Source organism: Pseudopodoces humilis, chromosome 19 (genome assembly GCF_049639895.1).
Source record: "Pseudopodoces humilis isolate 2021_Gansu_Grassland_sample_001 chromosome 19, ASM4963989v1, whole genome shotgun sequence".
In the NCBI taxonomy this organism is placed as follows: domain Eukaryota; kingdom Metazoa; phylum Chordata; class Aves; order Passeriformes; family Paridae; genus Pseudopodoces; species Pseudopodoces humilis.
Window position 1 is genome coordinate 265,199 of NC_142218.1, and position 19,820 is coordinate 285,018.

The 19,820-nt window shown below is 40.7% G+C and overlaps 2 protein-coding genes across 2 annotated transcripts in view; both read right to left on the reverse strand.

Moving 5' to 3' along the window:
- Window positions 1-10,798, reverse strand: part of CPNE1 (copine 1) — an 84,483-nt gene extending 73,685 nt beyond the window's left edge. Inside the window, 1 exon segment of the mRNA XM_088064741.1 lies at window positions 10,721-10,798. The gene's annotated coding sequence lies outside the window, so the exon portion shown is untranslated.
- RBM12 (RNA binding motif protein 12) lies at window positions 1,687-13,522 on the reverse strand. Its single transcript, XM_005532208.2, has 3 exons — window positions 13,469-13,522; window positions 10,721-10,803; window positions 1,687-6,238 (listed from the first exon to the last, which is right to left on the reverse strand). Exon 3 carries the CDS (start codon window positions 6,214-6,216, stop codon window positions 3,577-3,579), a length of 2,640 nt encoding a protein of 879 aa, XP_005532265.1. The 5' UTR covers window positions 6,217-6,238; window positions 10,721-10,803; window positions 13,469-13,522; the 3' UTR covers window positions 1,687-3,576.
- Between the last annotated feature and the right edge of the window lie 6,298 nt (window positions 13,523-19,820).

Consider the following 19,820-nt stretch of genomic DNA (forward strand, 5'->3'; position numbering starts at 1 on the left):
CAATGTGGAACGGAGTAGCACATATCTTTTTTAAAAGGAAGACCTTCAATGTAATCTGGTACACAACTACAGTCTTCATTTTAGCATCAATCTTTCTCTCCACTCAACACAAATTCAGAGCATTGACACTCAAGGAAAACACTACATGCTATGAAAGGAATGCTACTTAAAATAAAGCATCCTTCATGTTTCTTTAAACCTACAAAACCTCAAACCTTTCATAAATATACATTTAGACCATAGCAACAATTAATTGGTAAAGAACTAGTTTTAATGCTTATATTACAGAATGCAAACAAAATCTGTGATGTTTATGGGTAACTGCTTGAAATTTGGTAATACTAAGTCACACTTTCATTCAACTACTGAAGTTCTTTCATGTAAGTCACAATTTTACCATTGACTAATTGCATTCATTTCTATTTAGAATGGGAATAAGCCCCATAACATTAAATAAATCATGTTGTGAATGTAACACTTTACCACTTTTTTTCAGCAGTACTTAGACACAAATAAGGAACTGCTAACAACACCAACTTAGCCAGTTATATAAACACAATTATCTTCATTATTTGGAGAAATTGGGAAATAAATCAGTGTCACTGACTGTATTGTTCCAATGAGGCTAAGGAGGATGCAACTTCCTGACACTCAAGGCATCAAGGTCAAAATAACTGCAGATTTGAGCAGCATCCATCAGCTGATTCTGTCTATTGCTACACTACCTCTTGCTAGCAATCAGCTTTGGGTGTATCCAATGGCAGTTTCCTACCTTCCACATTGGAGATGGGACCTCAGAGGTCCTACCCCTTATTTTTAAGGCTGTTCATGAATATAGACAAGTGCTAAGTAAGCAATTTTATGAACTCTAGACATGTAGTCTAAGGGTATTGCTCATAATTTAGCGTAACATGCAGTTTAAAGCTTCTAACATGAAACAGCATTGTTACAGTAAACAGTTTGCATTGACACTTGATAATGAACTTTTCTCTGTATGTTTTGAAGGATCAACTGTAACCACTTGAGTTGATGTACTGTTTCTCATACATCCAGAAAACTAAGTATGCTATAACTTCCTATTTTTTTTTCCAAAAGCCCTCTCTTAAGGAAGAGGGGATATTTAACTAATTTATGCTAAAAGATAAGATCAACTACTTGGCAAAATGAAGAGCCCCTGCCCCAACCCAAATTCTCCATTTAAACATTCCATCCAAGTCAACATTCCCAACCACCCATGGCTTTCTGGTTTGCACTTTTTTCAGATAAGCATTGAAACATCTTTCGACCATACAGAAAAATCAAGAATCAGAAAAAAGCTTTCCAAAACAAACCTGCACTTTTAGCAAGTCCAAAGGAACAGGCACAGAAGCATGTTTCACAGCACATGCTGTGACTAACCCAAACACTAGAAGCCTTGGATCCATTATCAAGAGGATCACAATGTGAAATCAAAAGACAGTAACACAGAACTTGTATATCTAATTCCAGACACCTGTAGTTTAATTATATTTCACAACAAGGCAAGCATTGTTGTGATCCATTTGAACTTGAAAAAGCTGTTATCACCTGATTTGGTGAGTCAACACACACTAATATCTTAAATCAATTCTGTGAACAATGAAGCCATTTTCCTTTTTAGTAATTTTATTCTAATGTGAAACATGAAGAAACAAGCACCCAAAAAACTCCAATATAGTATGAAACTTTAATAAAAATTGCTTAAAAAACAAAGAGCAAAATTTTAAAATAAACTGACTTGACTCCTAATCACACATCTTTCTGACATCAGGAAGAATACTTTCAGACTGTCAGGAAAAAAAAGAAAGAAACAAAGATCTGCTGTTGAAACATTACTCCCAAAGACTGTTGAAATGCATAACATGAAGCGTCAGAGACAGACAGTTTTATTAACAGGAGGCTTAATTTTAAACAGTATATACAAATCACATGACTTTTCCAAAGTTGGGACCACCTAGTAATCTGTCAAAACAAAATTATGCTAATGAATTACAGAAGCATCTGTGTAATGCAACCGCCTCTTTATTGAAGTACACCTTTATACAATCCTTCCACGGATTTCTGTACTGTGAAATCCTCTCGGGATGCAGCGCTGCACAGGTTTGCAAATCTTTCCTACACACCACATGAATAAAACTGTTGCCACTTGCACCTCTCAATTTTGCCTGCCCATACACTTCAGTGTTCCATGGTATGCAACACCAAAAGGCACTGTTCTTCTTCATCAAAAAAAAAACCAAAACCAAAAACAGGTTGAAATTTACTATGTTTAAGTACAATGATTTGCAGGGAATAGCAGGATTGTTTTCAGGCAATGCCCAAGTCTTAAATTTATCATAAGCCAAGCAAGGACAAACCAAAAAAATTCTACTTTTCACTTGTGTAATTACTTCCTTTCCATTTCTCTGTTTTTCCATGGAAGGTTTCACTGCTCAACAAAGAAAATGGCAACTCTTTACAGATTTTGAATACAACAGCACAACTTTATTGCAAAAATATATAGTAAGCTCAGTATTTTCAAGTTTTGGAGAAAAATAAATTTTATCTCTGAATTCACCCATAGCATTAATTCACAACAGAGTTGCTGAAGGTACAAGTTTCTTTCATTATAACCTAATTAAAAACTTTATCTGGACTCCAATCTTCTACTAATAATCACCACTTTGGTTCTCTTAGCAGAGACTCTATGTAAGAAGTTCAAGAGACATTTGAGAAACACCAATATCCAACTAGTGTCAAAGATCCTTTCCCAACTGATTTGTGTAATCCTAACAAATCAAGCTACTTAAACAATAATATTTATTTTCAACTGAAAATTTTTAAATGCACTATAAAACTCGTATGTTTGAGGTTAGCTATACTTGTGGCAAAAGTCTTATTCTGCACAGTTATAATTGCAATATATAAATAACTAAAGGTTATACCACAAAGAACAGCTTGAATTTTACAGAACGATTCTGTTCATACTCATAGGAATTAGTTTGGTAGACACATCAGCAAAGGGCATAATTCAACTGTTCATACAGTGAGAATTTTGGAAAAAATAAAGATACATACACAAAACAATTGATCTGTGTACACTGAGAATTCATTCAGTTGCAGAATAAAATCAGGACTTTAAACAAAGCTTTGACCTGTGAACAAAGCAAATTCAGCCAGCTTTTAACCAAATCTAAAAATAGCTATCTATTTTACAATGGCTTACAACACCACCACTGAAGAGCTTCACTGACTTCATCTATTTCCCTTATCCAAAACTATGTCAAACCAATCTCAGTTTCTCAATAAGCACTGTGTCCAGAAGAGTTTACCAAACTTTTATGACGAATAAGAATCTGTCCAGCTTCTCCACACATTTTTATGAGGATAATCCACTGCACCTCTCTTCTTGCAGTGTTTCTCATGTAATGGCTAACCCAGTGCTCTGTCTTATCAAAACCAATCTGTTTTACAATTTAAACAATCCACAGGTTCTATCCTGGAAATACTATAAAAACCAATCCAGATGCATTTGTCACAGCACTATGAATATCTATTCTACAACTAATCAATGAACAGCTACCCTAATACAAGTTTTACTTTTCTGGAACCTATAGGCCTGTCATTTAAATCAACAACAGCTGCCATAGCTTCATCACGAGACTCAAATGCAACCATCGCTTCTCCAGTGGGCATGCCTTTTTCATTGTATTTTAAGCACACTGAACCAGGGATCACTTGGTAACCATAAAAGAAATCCAAAATTTCATCCACCGAAACAGTAAAGGGCATATTCTGGACTTTAATGACAGTTGGCCCTGGCTTCCCAGACCCTGTTCCAAAACCCGGGGGTCCACCAATATGTATGTTTCCTGGTCCCGGTCCAAACCCTGGAGGTCCACTTAAATGTCCAAGACCGCTAGCAATTGCTGGAGGACCAGCACCAAAGGCAGGGGGCCCACTTAAATTGCCAGGACCATTACCAAATGTCTGGGGACCCCCTGCAAAACCTGCTGGTCCACTCAAATTAGCAGGACCACCTGCAAAACCTGGTACCTCAATACTTGCACCAGGTAAACCACTAGCTGCAACTGAGGGTATTCCTGGTCTAGAATCAGGAAAACCACCTATTCCAGGTGGTGGTAAAGGGGGACCAAATGTGCCAGACCCGCTGAAGTTACCAGGGAAATTGAACGGAGGACCATTATTTGCTTCTTTAGTATTTCCCCCCAAGAAGGCATGCTCATCCCCACCAGAACCCTGTGCTCCTGGCACAGCCGCATTTCCCTGGATCGGTATTTTCAGGATCTTTTTCCCTTGAGATGGTGGGTTTCTCTCAATGTCTCTCATTTCTTCTACAGTTATCAAACGCAAATTAACATCTCTTCCATTCAGTTTCTTACGGTGCAAGCGCTCTGCCTTACGAGCATCATCTTCAGCTTTAAACTGAACCAGTGCTTGTCCTAAACCTTGCCCGTTATTATCAACAAGAATTTGTACAGAGTTTTCTTCTACTGCCAGTCCCTCTAGAAACTGAAGTATTTCGATTTTTGTTATATTGTATGGAATATTAGATATATGTGCACACAATTTTGGCAAGCCTGATTCTCCCTCAGCATTCATCAGGATTTCTCTCTGGTCATAGTTGAAGTTCTGCAATCTTTTACGAATCATATCTATCTTTTCTAACATTGCCTTTTTAGTAATTGGATGTACCTGAATGAAGCGATTCCCTATGTACTGCTTATGATGACACAAAGCTGCTTTATAATCAGCTTCATTCCTAAACTCAACAAACCCCTCTCCAATTGCTTTCCCATTAGGTCCATAAGCTATATAAATGCTATCCTCAACTATGTCCAGCTTTTTAAAAAAATCTATCACATGTTTGTTCTCCGATTCAAAGGGAAGACCTTTCAAATAAACACAGAAACCATGCTCATGGGGAGATCTCGACCGTGACCTTTTCTGTCCAGTGGGAGATTTGGACCTAGGATGAGCCTGGGGAGGAGGATGTGCCTGCACAGAGGGACCCATGGTTTGTTTGAAAGTTATGTGGCCTCCAGCAGCTACCCACTGTCTCTCTGTTGCAGGACTAACTTCAACATAGCGCTGAATCATCAGCATTCTGTTTCGCTTCAGTGCTTCAAACGTATCTTGAGGAGAAAAAAACTTAACTAGTCCATTTCCATTATTTCGACCTACATGATCCTTCAGCATATGGACTGCATCCACACGGAGCCCAAGGAAAAAGTCTTTCACATCAGATTCTGTTGCAGTAAAGGGCATTCCATGAACGCTGACATACAAATCATCTGGATTGATTGGAATTGGCTTGACACTACCTTGAGAATTCATCTGGATAGGATTTACAGGATTCATGGGACCAATAAACAATGGATTCAAGCCGCTGTTCATATTCACTGCTGCTCCAGACCCATTCATTCCAGTGGGTAAGGGTGCTACAGGTGGAGGATTCATAGGAGGCATTCCTGATATGGGAGGCAGAGGTGTCATTGGAGGCACAGGGGGCACAGGGGGTATTGGAGGAACTGGAGGAACAGGAGGCAGTGTGGGTACAGGAGGTGGAACAGGTATAGGGGGAATAGAAGGCATTGGTGGCAAAGATGGCATAGCTGGGATAGGAGGGATTGGTGGAGGAGGTACTGTGTTCATGGGGGATGCTGTGCTAGGAATAGTTGAGCTAAATGTTGGACTACCAAAGGTACTCCCAAGATTTGGAGGTGCAGTCCCAATACTGGCAGTAGAAAATGTGGATATATTTTTATTGCTTTCATGCACCGTAGTAGAAGCAGTCACTACACTAGGAGAGGGATTATTAAAGTTAGGTACAGTAGTAGGTAAGTTAACCCTTCCACTCATTCCAGAACTAGGTGGTGGTCCCGACCTGCTAGCATTTGCTGGTGGCATATCTAGATTGGCAGTTTCAAAACGCCTACGACTGAGTTCTATCATGTTCTGCATCTCAGTTTTACTGCTCAGCAACAACGTTACTTTTGACCCTTTAATTGTACCACCTGTGCGCATCATACCAAGCCTTGCATCTTCATCAGTGGCAAAAACGATGAAAGCCTCACCCAGTTCACCCCCTACAATATGCACGCCCCCATCAGGAATGGTCAATCCAGAGAAGAAGTGGCGAATGTCCATGGTCCCCGCCACAATCGGGAGACCTTGCAAGCGGATGACCACAGCCATGCTGCGCTGAAACAACACACACCTGCAGATGAGAAAAGGCAACGGCTATGTCAGACTACTGTTTGTGACACCATGCAATTACCTACAGACACGATCTACTATATTTGTTTATATACACCTAATAACATCTTGAAAAGATTAAGCGTGTTTATATTCCAAATTCCTTATTCATGTTTGTTTACTTCATACACACTGAAGTATTAACATTTACCAACACAATCAGTATACATTTTGCACTAGAAATTCCAAAATAGCTGCTGTACTAAGACCCACAAGTGTCAGTTAAAAAAAACAAAGGAACATCAAAAATCAGAACTGTTACAATAGTAGTTCAATATTTAATGGAATGTAAGCAAAAGGAGTATTTTTAGCCCCACAAAACAAAAGTAGTTTATTATACACTGATATGGTATCAACTGTATCTGACAATGTGACTGAAAAATTCTGCACAGCTATGGGAAACAAACAGTTCCCTTTAATCTGGGAAAGGATTTTACCTCCTGCCAAGTGAAGACAACTAGAAACATTGGGGGGTTGGTTAAGAACAAAAACTTGGCAACTAGCAACTCAAAGACTCACAGGACATCCTTACAAGGAGCATCTATATCATATTGACCTGATGTTTTTCTCCTAGCAAAGGCAAGAGGTCCAGGTGACCTATTATAAACTAGCCCCTCAACATTTTGTGACAATAGAGACCTCACCTAAATTAAATTAACTTCTATGCATATCTAGCTAGATATATGACATTTACAATTTTCAAAAACAAGGTACCTTTTAATAGCTGCAGATATTCTGTCTAGCACGACCTCTTACATCTCAGACATAAGTAAATGTATTTTATCTCTACAGCTGGCATTAGTAGATGTTTAAGGTAATTCTGAACAGCTAGATCTGAACAGTTACCTTGTGGCCTCAGAAGTCTAAGGTCATATCAGAAGTTAAAGAGGGAACTAGATACACATCACTTATGCAAACCTTTGGCTAAGGCTGAAAGCATCATATTAAATAATATTAGCACAATTCAACAGTTCAGAAGCCAGTCTCTCATCCTAAATCATCAGCAATAGCACCATGCTTCATCTGAGCCACTTCTTGTCTGAAACTTCTTGATCTCCCAAGTACAAGCCAGTTCAGTATCTGTATGGAAGATCTCCAAGGCTCCCATAAGTCACACACCAATAGTGTTAACTCAGCATTTGAAATCAAGGATGAACCAGATCACAGAATCACAGAACGGTTTAGGCTGGTAAAGAACTTAAAGGTCAAGACCAACCAGATCCCCCAGTGCAACACCACAAAGCTAAGCATGAAAGACTCCTGGCCATTACCAAAACTGTGACCAACTACAAACAATAACCATCTCCCAGCAACTCAGCTATATCCCAGCATACAGTCAAATCTGTAAGTTGGCTCCATTTGCTTGTCCAGGTCATCCAAACACTTTGGAGAAGTCTTGAATGACTAGGTAAAGCCACAATTTAACCAGGTACAGCTGAATTCAGTACTTAATGAAAACAGGAATAACACTTCTTCTGTAGGGTGAAGAAGCAACAATTCTTTTGTTTGCATGATGGAACCTCAGATTACGAAAACGAGTCCTTAAGTATTTTGTTCTGTTGACCAACATACCACAGCTAAACCCTTCAACACACTAATGAACTCAAGCAACACCCTGGGGTATTATAGGGCATTGCCCCACACCTAATTGACACCAGAAAAATGTGGAGGACTTTCCTCCCTCAAAGAAACAGCAAACAAGCCCATCCACACCAAGTCAGCTCTGTTGCTCTAGTCACTGTGCATGAATATTGGATTCCTTACTACACCATCCTGAAAAAGAGACTAGAAAGAACTTGCAGCTCATAACATAAGATGATTTAAAAAAAAAAAAAAACCACCACTAAGAAAAACCACTATTCCACCAAGGAAAGAGAACAGAAAGGTTTATACTATATACTAAACTTCGGGGACAATTTTTTTTGAAAGCAACCTTCTCACAGTCATGGTGAGGTAACAGAAGTATTTTAAGAAGAAGAAGAGCTTTTCGTTCTTGAAGTGGAATTACATTTAATCTGAAAATAAAATTCATTGCCCAGTCATTTTCCAACAACAAAATTACTTGTCCATGAGGAAAAAAAAACCACAAGTCCAACTAAGGACTATCTTTGCCATCTAAAACATCTAAACACATATCCAAGACCTTTTGCACTGTTTTAAAAAGTGGTGTTTTGTAATGATTTGTCTTATTTTATATTTGCCTACCATTGATGACAATCTCTGAAATTAAAGTTAAAATGAAAACTCTGCCTCCTTTACAGAAGCTATATTAAAGAGTATTGTAAACCCAAGGTTTATGTTGTGCTACAGGATTGCTTTTGAATTAGATGATCCTGAGGCAAGCAAGTGGTATAAAAGTATCCCTGGCTTTGCACCTATGCTTTCCAAACTGGAATACTAATAAAAGCAAATCTTGCCAGAAGGTTTAGGTTTCCTGTACTACCTACTATACCTAGAAACTAGTTTCAGAAATTTTTATGTATCAGAAGTGAAAGACATTTGAAGTTTCTCATGTTAAATGGGAGACTACTCTTAGCTATTTCCTTAATGCAAAAGGGATGACAATCTGATATAGCCATTGGTTGAACAAAAGCAACTCGGGAAGGTGTGTGTATTGAGGTCTGCTAGCTTGGAACACCTTACATTCTTTAACAGAACTGAAACCTGCTAGATAACAGCATTTATAAATGATTTCATGAATCTAGCCCAGAGGACAAATCAACAGAAGAAGTCACAGAAGAGTTCAAGCATTTGAACATTTACATAACTTCTGGGATAATGCAAATCTTTCAGTTTTGCATTAAATCAAAACTTCTAATAAATGCTAAAGGAGTACTTGAAGTCTTGTTATTAAGTACTCTATTCAGATTCACTAAATCACTATTAACAAAAAAAAATCCAAAGAGCTGCTTAGGCATATAGTCAATAAAAAAACTATCTGCAATGACTTCAGTGTAGTTAATTCCATGCAGAGTATTAAGCAAATGCTTGCTTAATATTAAACAAGAGTCGACAGTAACATGGTCTGAATAAAATGAATTTTAAGGACTTGACTAATCAAATATTTTTGACAAAGGAACACAACACAGCTGCTTCATTTTTTTCATTATTTCAATGCTTAGACAAAGTAGTAGTGTCAGTTCTGTGATTTACAGAAAAATCTCAAGGACTGAAAGGGCCAAACTTTAAATTTCTAAACACTCAAAAACCACATTTTTTCCCAAATGCGCTTAGGAGACAATAACCCATTTGCTCAAATTTTCCAAGTAATGAAAATGCAAAGCCTGCTCATATATTTCAGTGTTTACTTGCAAAGACCAGCACATGTAGAGGCAACATTAACTTCAGATACAAAACAGGCCACACACCATTTCGACAGGCACTGAAGCCTTTTTGTTGGGCTGTCAGACATGTTCTCAGGCTGCCTGCTTTTCTCCTGGTACAAAAACGTACTTCAAGGCAAAAGCAGGTTTTCTTGTAATTTAGTGTGTTTTGTATAATTGTGGAAAGACAACATCCTTAGAGTGTACTATGGACAAGCCATCCCCATTAGCAAGCCACAATCAAAGCTGGAGATTTACAGGCTGCTGACAATCAACCTGGTTCAACTCATTTGATGAATTTTAACATGTCTTGACAGTAATGTCTTCAAAAATGTTGATATTACATTGGGAAAAAAAAACAAGTGTAAAAGATGACAACACTATTTACCTCATAAATGTTAGTAAAATAATGTTAGTAAAATGTTAGTAAAATAAGAATAATTTGGGTCATATATATAAATTCATAAGTACACCAGACTAGCCTTTTAAGATGTATGGATTTTGCAACAGGTAAGTTCAGAAGATTGAGCCTAGCCCCTAGGGAGTATTAAAGTACAATACCCACATGATACATACACAAACATATTTGGCAATTCTTGGGTGAAGACTAAGAACTGCAGAAACACTGTGGTAGTGTAGGAGGAATTTTAAGTATGAGACTATCTCACAAAAGTTAAAACTGCAAACTATAGCTTTGCTTTTGTAAGGCTAAAATCAACCTGTTATAGTCCTCTTTGAGCCAATTTGAAACTCTCTGATCCCTTTAAGTGCTGCAAAACTTAATTAAAACCAATTTACACACACTTCTACAATCCAACAGCTACAAACACACAGACCTGTGGCTTGCAGCAAAGTAACTGCATTTTCCAACAGTGCAAAATAAATGGGAGAGTGTTCCAGACTACCACATGCTGATGAAACAACAGAACATTAGTTTGGCAGAAAATTCTGTTTACAAGAAAAACACTGCCAAAACCACCATCACCAGTGGCAAGTAGACAAGCTACAGATTATTTGACCCAAGTCTTTTGACACAAATTCACAGATTCCAAAAGCTTCAAGTGTTTCTTAGGATATACTCAATATGCATATAAAGAAGTCTTCAATTCAAAAGCTCTTACCTGCAAAGACAGATGTTTTTTTCTTAACAAGTAGCAGAAGCCAAGCCAATCCTGTGGGCAACCAATTAAAACCAACTTTTAGACTGCAATAAAGAATAAATGGAGGCAAAAATCAATGCAGGCAACACAACAGCAGTAACAGTCCACAAAGAACTGTATACATAGAATTTCAAACCTGCAACCACCACAAGGCACTGCAACATACACAAATCATAAGGGCACATTTTCTATACATTATCTCTATACGACTTAGTAGCAATTGCATTGTAGAGCTTTTGTATGGTTTCAAGACATAAATATGCCTTCCACAAAGAATACAGAAAGAGCCAGAGAGCATTTAAAGAGTCTTTCAAATCATCCCATCACCAACAGGTGAACAAATCTCTTTCAAAGGCAAAGAACAAGAGTTAAAATACTTGAAAGCCCTGAATTTTACCATACCCTTGCTCCATCAATAATGATATTCCTTCCCCGAACTGTGCATCTACTTACTCGAACAAAGCAACGCAGAGTAAGCCATGCCTGAGAAAACAATCCTAGAGCTGTAGGTGAAGAATTCTTCAAAAGTCAGACTAGCTGCTGAAACGAAGTGACATTTCACAGCCATGTCTAGGAAGTCAACTCCACAGCACACTCAGCAAGAATTCCCATAAGATACTCTACTTTCATTTGTAATCTTCCATTTCATTATCCAAATCCTGATCAAATGCCCATTTTTTTCATCCCTGTATAGAAATTATCTTCCCAGGTTGACAATTCAAAAAAGCCAAGCATTTTAAATGGCAAACACATATTTAAAGATGGGATGGAAAACCTTTGCTCTTTCATTACTTGGCAGATCACCTCACACTAAAACTGATTCTTTGGAAAGCCACTGAGGAATGAATCTCGCTAGTAACAACTGCCTCCTCCTCCTCACACAACCCCAACAAGCTGGTTTCAGTTACAAGCATCATTACCAAAGTGAACTTAAAGCAAGAAGTACTAACAAACCCTCCACAAACGCCCTAACAGAGGGAATAAAACAAACATAGCTATTTGGACATCTTCCAGGACATTAATGGCAGACTTATAAGTGAGAAAGATACAACTGCACTATATAGACTTATATTAAAATGGCAAAAGCATTTAGAAAAATAAATAATTTTGTTTATCAGACCTTTAAGAGAAACATGCAATCCTGTATCAGAAGGACTCAACTACATACTTTCATGTACAGCAGTGTCAAGCAGCAATTTACAAAGAAAGAAAGACATGTAATCACCTGAAAAACCATTTCATGCAAAACCACGCCTGCTTCAAGCAGAAGATAAATCTTTCATGCACAAGGAATTTCCCATTTAGAAGAAAAACCCAAATAATTAGATGGACTTCCAGTATAGCAACCACGGTGTTGCATTTGTTCCTCTTCACAACACTAAAAACAAGCTGAAGATTTGCAGTGGACTAAGGCAACACAAACCAGGCAGCATTCAGAATAGGTGCAAAACTTCACTATTCTATGTTTAACTTCTCCACCAAACACCCTCTACTTTGCATTTCAAGTCTCAAATCTCTCAACTTGAAAGAAAATAATCCATACCTTCTGTAGGCAAAAATAACCTTTCCAATCAATAGAATACACAAGAGCACATTAACTAGACAAGCACCGGCTACAGCACAGTGTTCCCACATAATGCTGGCACCACACCTCCGGGAGTTCTCAGGAGAAACTCCACAACGCCCTCGCAGCTGTACAGAAAGACCCAGCATCCACTGGACACACAACAAATGATTAAATCAGAGGAATCCGCCAAGGAAACGACCGGTCGATTTGCCTGCCTAATCCCAGCAGGTCAAGATAGGGAAGCAAACCACTAAGAATAACAGGTAAGTTTGAGTAAAACCAGAGCCATGAGGTTTTTTCGAAAGAAAACTCACACTGTGTATTTTCGGGACCCATTTCAACGCTAATTCGTTTTGTTTGTGGGAAGGGTGGCTTTAAGTTGCTTTTTTTCGTTTACAGATTTTGGGGGAGGGGGTGGTATTTTGTTTGTGTGGTTGTTCCTGTTTCGTTTTGTTTTTTCTGTATTTTTAGCGGAGCTGATTTACACTAGAATTAGAGAGCATTACTTTACTGAACATCAACTTCGCTAGCGTTTGTAGGGTACCCCCGGACGAGCGGAGGCAGCGCCGCAGACACCGGGGACGCTCCTCCTCACAAAGTGCAGCGTGCTTGCCTCGCTTCGTCCCCCGGGACCGGGCAAGGCGCACCCGCCCCGCCCGAGCACCCCCGGGATCCAGACCCGCCAAAGCCCCGCACCGAACACGGGACCGCGCAGTTACCCGCCGCACCCGGCCCGCCCGGCGCCGCTCCCCACCCGTCAAATCCCCGGCACGGGCCCCGGCGCCGCCGCAAGGACACTCGGCCGCCCCCGCCGGACGGGCCCGCGGCGCCTGCGCTCGGCCCGCACAGACTCACCCGCCCGCGCCGCTCCGCGGGCCGCCGGGCGCGGGCGGGAGCCAGGGACGGGGGAGCGGGCGGGGCCGGCCCGAGCCGCAGGCCTCAGTGCGCCGGGCCACAGCGAGGCGGGAGCGGCCCCGCTCGGCGCCGGGGGCCGCAGGCGGGGGGCGCCGCCCGGCCCGGCCCTTTGTGCGCGGGGACGCGCCCGCCCGGCCTCCCTCCCCGTGTCTCCCCGCCGCGCCGCGGGCCCCCAGCGCGAGGCTGGGCAGGCAGGCCCGCCCGCCCGGGGCCCGCCGCGCACTCACCGAGAGATCTGTACGGGAAAAAGGGTTAGAACGGAGCCGCCCCGCCCGGGCCCGCGGCGCGCCGAGCCCCACGCACCGACCGCAGCCGCACAAAATGGCCGCCGCGATGCGGCGCCGCCGGGGGGCGGGGGAGGGGCGGGACAGCACGAGGAAGGCGGGGTCGCGCGCGGGCGGACAGCGCGTGCGCTGGGCTGGGAGCGGCCGCGGCCCTCGGGCCATTCCGCTGCCCTGGGGCTACTGAGGGCTCGGTTAGACCATTGAACTTGTAACAAAGAGAAGAACCCTAACAGCAGCTGTTTCTAACCTCTTGACGTACGACCAAGTTGCAGAATTCAAATGAAAGATTCCTATGTGCTGATGCTGTGTTTGTCCTTGATTCAATACAGCATCGATAACCAGGCAGTGCCCTGAGCTGACGGACCCCCGGACTTCTGGTTTCTCCGTCACTGCGCTTCAGCGGACACAGGCACAGCAGCACCAGCCATTTCCAATGGAAAGAACAAAACCGTTTAGTCCTCTGCAAGAAACGGATAAAAATAAATCATTCCATCCCTTTGCAAACGCTTTTGCAGTAAATGTTGGGAGTTCAACAACTCAGTCAACTTTGGCCCTGTTAGTGAAAACCAACAAATTGTCCTGGTTGTGCTCTCCTGAGGCAGAGGGATCCAGTGTGGGACTGCTCAGTAGCACAATAATCCCCATGCCATCATTTGTTTTCTGTATATCTCCTTTTTCTACTCCCAAATTCTACTTTACTACTCTCATCCCCTCCCAGGCAACAGCTCACACTTGCTTATCTTCTCCCTATTAACCACAATTTTCCAGATTTTTTATTCTATTTGGTATTTTTGGTAAAAGATGTCCTGAAAATACCAGTTCTGCCAAGCTTGTCTTGACAAATGTAGGCAGTATCCAGTAATTAACCTTTCTATAGCACTAGTGACAATAGGTAGGATTGGCTGTCACCATGCACCCTGACATAGCCCAGAAAAACAGGTGATTGAAGTCACCAGAGGCATCAACAGCCAGGCTTGCCAGCTTCCCTGAAGAGCTGCTTGCCTAAGTCATGCAAGGGGTAGAAGGAGCATCTGCAGCTCAGGGCTTCACTCTGCAATACGACAGCACTTCCCAAACAGCACCTGCAGTGGGGAGACAGTGTAGGATAACAAAAGGACAGTTTTGGAAGATGGAATGCCCCAGGTCAGAGGAAAAATAAGACCTTTCAGCTTCTGATGTCACCACATCACTTTATGTTGTTCAAATGAAGTATGGTGAAGAGAATTGTGACATATACCATATGGACCATTAGGAGCACGCCAAGGGACCAAGGGTACAAAGGACAAGTCAGCAGCATGATGCTGCTAGTTACTGTTATAAATGACATAAGAATTTTGACAACTAGGTCTATTGAGTTAACAGCAGTTTAATTAAAAATAAATACAATTCAGTGAATTGAATAGTAATTCGGTATAAAAGAACACAATTTAGTAAAAGAATACAATTTAGCAAAAAAATACAATTTATAGATGTAATTTGCCAGTAATTAAGTATGATTAAAGCATAAGCAAAACCAGCGGGGTATGGAGAGGGCTCCTCACCCTGCCTCATGTACAAAACAAAACAATTCAAACCAAACTCATATACTAACTGCTTATACATATTCATTAATGTTTCCCGTAAGTCTCCTCCTATTTCTGATTTTTTAATTTTATGTCACTAAAATTCATGGCACATGCCTCACTTGTTGCTAGGGGGTCTTCAATCTTCTTTTGGTGGTCTTTGGACAAAGGTTTACACTCATCCTCATTGTCCTCTGGATAATCTTACAGGTTGCGCGTGTGTACTAAGCATTGTGTAAGTAGTGTTGTGAATTCATGTTGTAAATATTGGCTTTTCACAATTATTCTGATAAATATATATTATATGCTTTCACTATATTCTTTTCTCTCTTAGTAAGTTATAGGCTTAGATAGGAATTCTGAATAATAAAGATATGTTTCATCCGGACAAGGCAAGACAATGGGAGGATCAAGCTGTGGAAAACAGGCTGTTATCAGCAGCAGGAAAGGGAGAGCAAACTGTTATCAAAAAAAAACGGTACCAGGACGTGGGCAGGGGGGAAAGATAAGCTCAGCTGCCCTCAGAAGAAGGATGAGGGGCCCAGACTCTTATCAACAACTGACCATCTGCAGAGAAAAGGAAACCAGACTCCAAAAGAATGCTGACCAGCAAGAATAATGATGACCAGCAAAAAAATTATGATGACCAGCAGAAACTGAGACTGTGCAAAAGCATGATCTAAGAAGGCGGAACCAGGGAGGGGACATGCTTGAATATGCATTAACCCCTCACAGCAAGGATGGGATAAAAGGGGTATCCATAGGATACCAGGTGTGCTCTTGGCAGCGTGCCAAGGCACCCGGCCGTTTTAACTCTTTGCTTTATTTTATGTCTCTTATTGTCTTTATTAAACTTTTTAAAATTTACAGGAGTGAACTTCGTTTTTCACAGTAGGCATGATGTTCCACTAATTAGTCTTACATTTTATAATTTTCAGGTGCTATGCCTAAAGTCGTTCCAGCTTTATCCATCTCAAGGTCGATTTTGTCTTGGGACATCACTTACCTCAAAACTACATCCTGTACCTTAATTTTAACATGTAACATCTGCAAAGGGGTACATCTGCCTTATAACACTGATTGCTTCTAATAAAAACTTTCCAAATAGTTACAATTTAGTTAGCACAAATCATTTCCATTTATTACATTACCAACAGCAGGAGGAAATTATCTGTGGAAAGCAAAACACTGATAGACAGAACGTTAAAGGACAAGGGATCATGTAACCATGACCACTGCTTTCCCTGTAACATTCATGTGGTGGAAGGCAGACAGAGAAAAAAAGCATTAGAAAAGAATGGGATTTGCCATTATTAGATACTAGGAAACCACTGGGAACACACTAATTTATGTGTCTCCTTTACCTAAACCAAAACTGAAGAAAGGTGTTAGGTATGCTATGGGGAATAAAACAGTACAATAGAACTGATAAAGGAGCCTAGTGTCTCAGGCCTGATGGAACAGAAATCGTGAGAGACAGACACAGGGCACTCCCTGGGCAGTAAGTGACCAAGAAACACAAGGTGAAGCTTTGTGATAAGATAATGTTACCAGGTGAAGTGAGATCATGAAGAATGTGTAACCAATGGAAATTGTTACCAAAAATAGAACCCTATATAAGTGCCATACAAGTAAAACCTCATATAAATGCCTTGTATACTCAATAAAATTCTGGTTCTAAGACTTCTGGTCTCAACTTAGATGTCCCCCTCTCTCAATCACCAAGAGTATGTAACTAGGGGAAGAAAATTTACACAAGACATTTTAAAGCAAAGCTTGAGGAAACCAGCATTCACTGTGGCAATTCCACATATGAAATAAATATATTTTCCTCCTTGCAATATTAGTTTTGCTGCACCATTAGTCTGTAAGCATTACCCCAAATTCAAGGTTCCTTGCTTCTCCAGACCCTAAAGGCACCGTTCCATAAATACAGCCTCTGATCCTTTTCTTTAATCTGTGATTTGTATGAATGAACTCAGTTTGCTAGATGATTCATACTACTTTATATTTTCCTTTCCAATAACTACATATCAACCAAAAATCTCAATTGTTTCTGTCATGAATAAAATCTCTCAAGAAATCCACCCCAGTTAAAATACTGGAAGTGTTTGCTTGTGTACAGTTAATGTTCTTGTCCCATTTGTAAACCTTGTTTGTTGTACCCGTTGTTTACTCCTTGTTTACTTAGTTGTTAGTAATGTTAATTACTTACCGGTTGTTGAAGTGTTTTAAGAGTTCTCTTATAAAATGTACCTCTACCCCCTTTGCCTTGCTTTCCTGTTACTACGGAACAACCCTGCTTCCCTACACTCCTACCTCCCTTCTCCCGTCGGGAATCGCTGTTGCTGCTCCCAGGGGGCCATGTGCCCTGAGTCATATGCAAACTAAGGCACGCCAGACACCAAAACAACGAGCCAGCAAGGAAATAAAAGGTCAAAGAGACATATCCTAGCTATATACAAAGCTATGATGGAAGACCGTCTTTCTGCATCACCTGAGCCTGCTTTAAAGTGGTCGCCATGGCCTAAGAGGACGGGAAAAGAGTGACCCCCTGGACAATGAGTCAGAAAAACGGGTCCCTTGGTTGCTCTTGCGAGGATGGAAACCCTAACTGTGCTGCAAAGCTGAATTGTGCTGCCTTCTTGGAGCTGCCGGTGTGGGAGCAGCAGTGGTGCAAGCATCTCCTTGGGTTTGCATCCCAAGGCTGGGTCCTAATAAAGGCAAAAAAGAGGAGTCTGTTTCCTGACCAATTTATTTCAGTTTCCAGATCATTTAGAAAACTGTTCAAGAGAAATAATTCTCACAGAGCTTTCCAGAAACATTCTCTTCATTCTTCATCCCAATCTCTACTTAAAACTTGTCAGTCAGATATGATGTGGCTTAATGATCCTGTGTAGTTGCTCTTACAATGAAACACTTCGTTGATTTTACTATGACTACTCAGCAGTCTGATTGTTCATTAGAATGAGCTTTGCTTTTAAGAGCATCTTATACCTGCCTTTTTTTATGACTCTGATTTGGACAGATCAGAGGAACATCAGTTTCATCTCCCAGACACTCATATTGTACATTTTAAAAATTGTAATTTTCTTCCTTCCAGTGCAGGACCTTATTCACCAGCCTGAAATTCCATCAAAGCTATCAATAATAGAGGTCTCAGGCCAGTTTTTTGGGACTCAGCATTGGGAAACTGTACCATTTCAAGGCACAGAGCATACATGTTAGCAGAAACAATTTGACTGGAAACAGCTGGTCCATGACTGATGTCAGAGCAGAGAGGGAATAGCCAGCCAGTCAGTCAGGCAGGTATAGTTCCCTAACGGTTTGAAATTTCCCTTTTTGGGAATGGGGGATATTTTCCAGTCAGTGAAAAACTCACCACACTGCCATGACTTCTCAAATTGATGAATTGTGCTTAGCCACTTCCTCTGTCAATTCCATACAGACCCCTGGTGTTGCTGCTTTTGTCTTTCTTGGTGTTATAAATGACAATATAGTATTGGCTTTCGCATTTATATATTAGCTTTTGCATATTATAATTAATCACAAAGATGTTGATATGTTACAATTATATTTCCTTTTAACTGCTTTTTGGTATAATCTGTAAGTTTATGTATGTACAGTAGAGCTTATATAAATAGAAAATAGTAATTTCATAAATATATCTTAATCCATAGCATAATATTAAAATAGAGACTATATGATGCTAAAATGCTTTTATGTAACTAACTCAGAGAATGGTGTAAGATAATTAGGTAGTTCCTCACATTTGTAGACTGAGTGAAAACAGTGATAACAGTGACAACAGTGACAAAAACCAGAACCAAATTTACTGACTCCTCATTATCAGAGTGTAAAAACAACAGGATGGAACTACGAGAAGAAATAAAATATATTGGTTTAATCTACAAGATGGCACAAAGACAAGTCAAAGGTTAAAACCAAGCAAGGGAACACCTAAACTCAAAGGAATGTTTGAATATGTATAAACTCTTATGAATATGCATGCACCCCCTGTAACATAACAGTATATAAAGAACATTATTTTAAGCTAAGGGTGTGCTTTTGGCAGACAGTCAAGCACCCCAGAGCTGGATTTTATCCCTTTCATCCCTCATTAAACTTTTAAAAATTTTAAAGAGGGAACTGTTTTTCACAGTTGGGATGCATTGCTTCAGAGTTCAGAAGAGCTGATCCTTTAATATCAACCAACTTTCCTGGGCTCCTCTTCCCTCTAGAACATTCTGCCATAGGACTCAATCAGGAAGATCCCTTGTGAGTCCAAAGTGCACTCTCCTGAAGTCCAGTGCAGTGGGCTTGTTCTCAACCTTGTCATTGTCCCAAGGGATCTCAAACTGCACCAATTCAAGGTCAGTGCAGCCCAGGCTCCCCTTGAGCTTCACATTCCCCACTGGCCTGTCCTTGTTGCTGAGAATAAGGTGGCATAGCAGCTGTCTTCATTGTCTCCTCTACCACTTGGAGAAGGAAGTTGACATCAGTGTATTCCATGAACCTCCTGAATTGCCTGTGACCTGCTGCGCTCTCTCCCCACCAGGTGTCAGGCTGGTTGAACTCCCCCATGAAAACTAGGGCTTGAAACATGAGGCTGTTCCTATTTGTCTTTCATGACCCTCACTGGCTCATTTTCTTGGTCAGGTGGCCTGTAGCAGACCCCTACTGTGATACCACCTGTCCCTGCCCTCCATTTAATCCTGACTCCTAAACTCTCT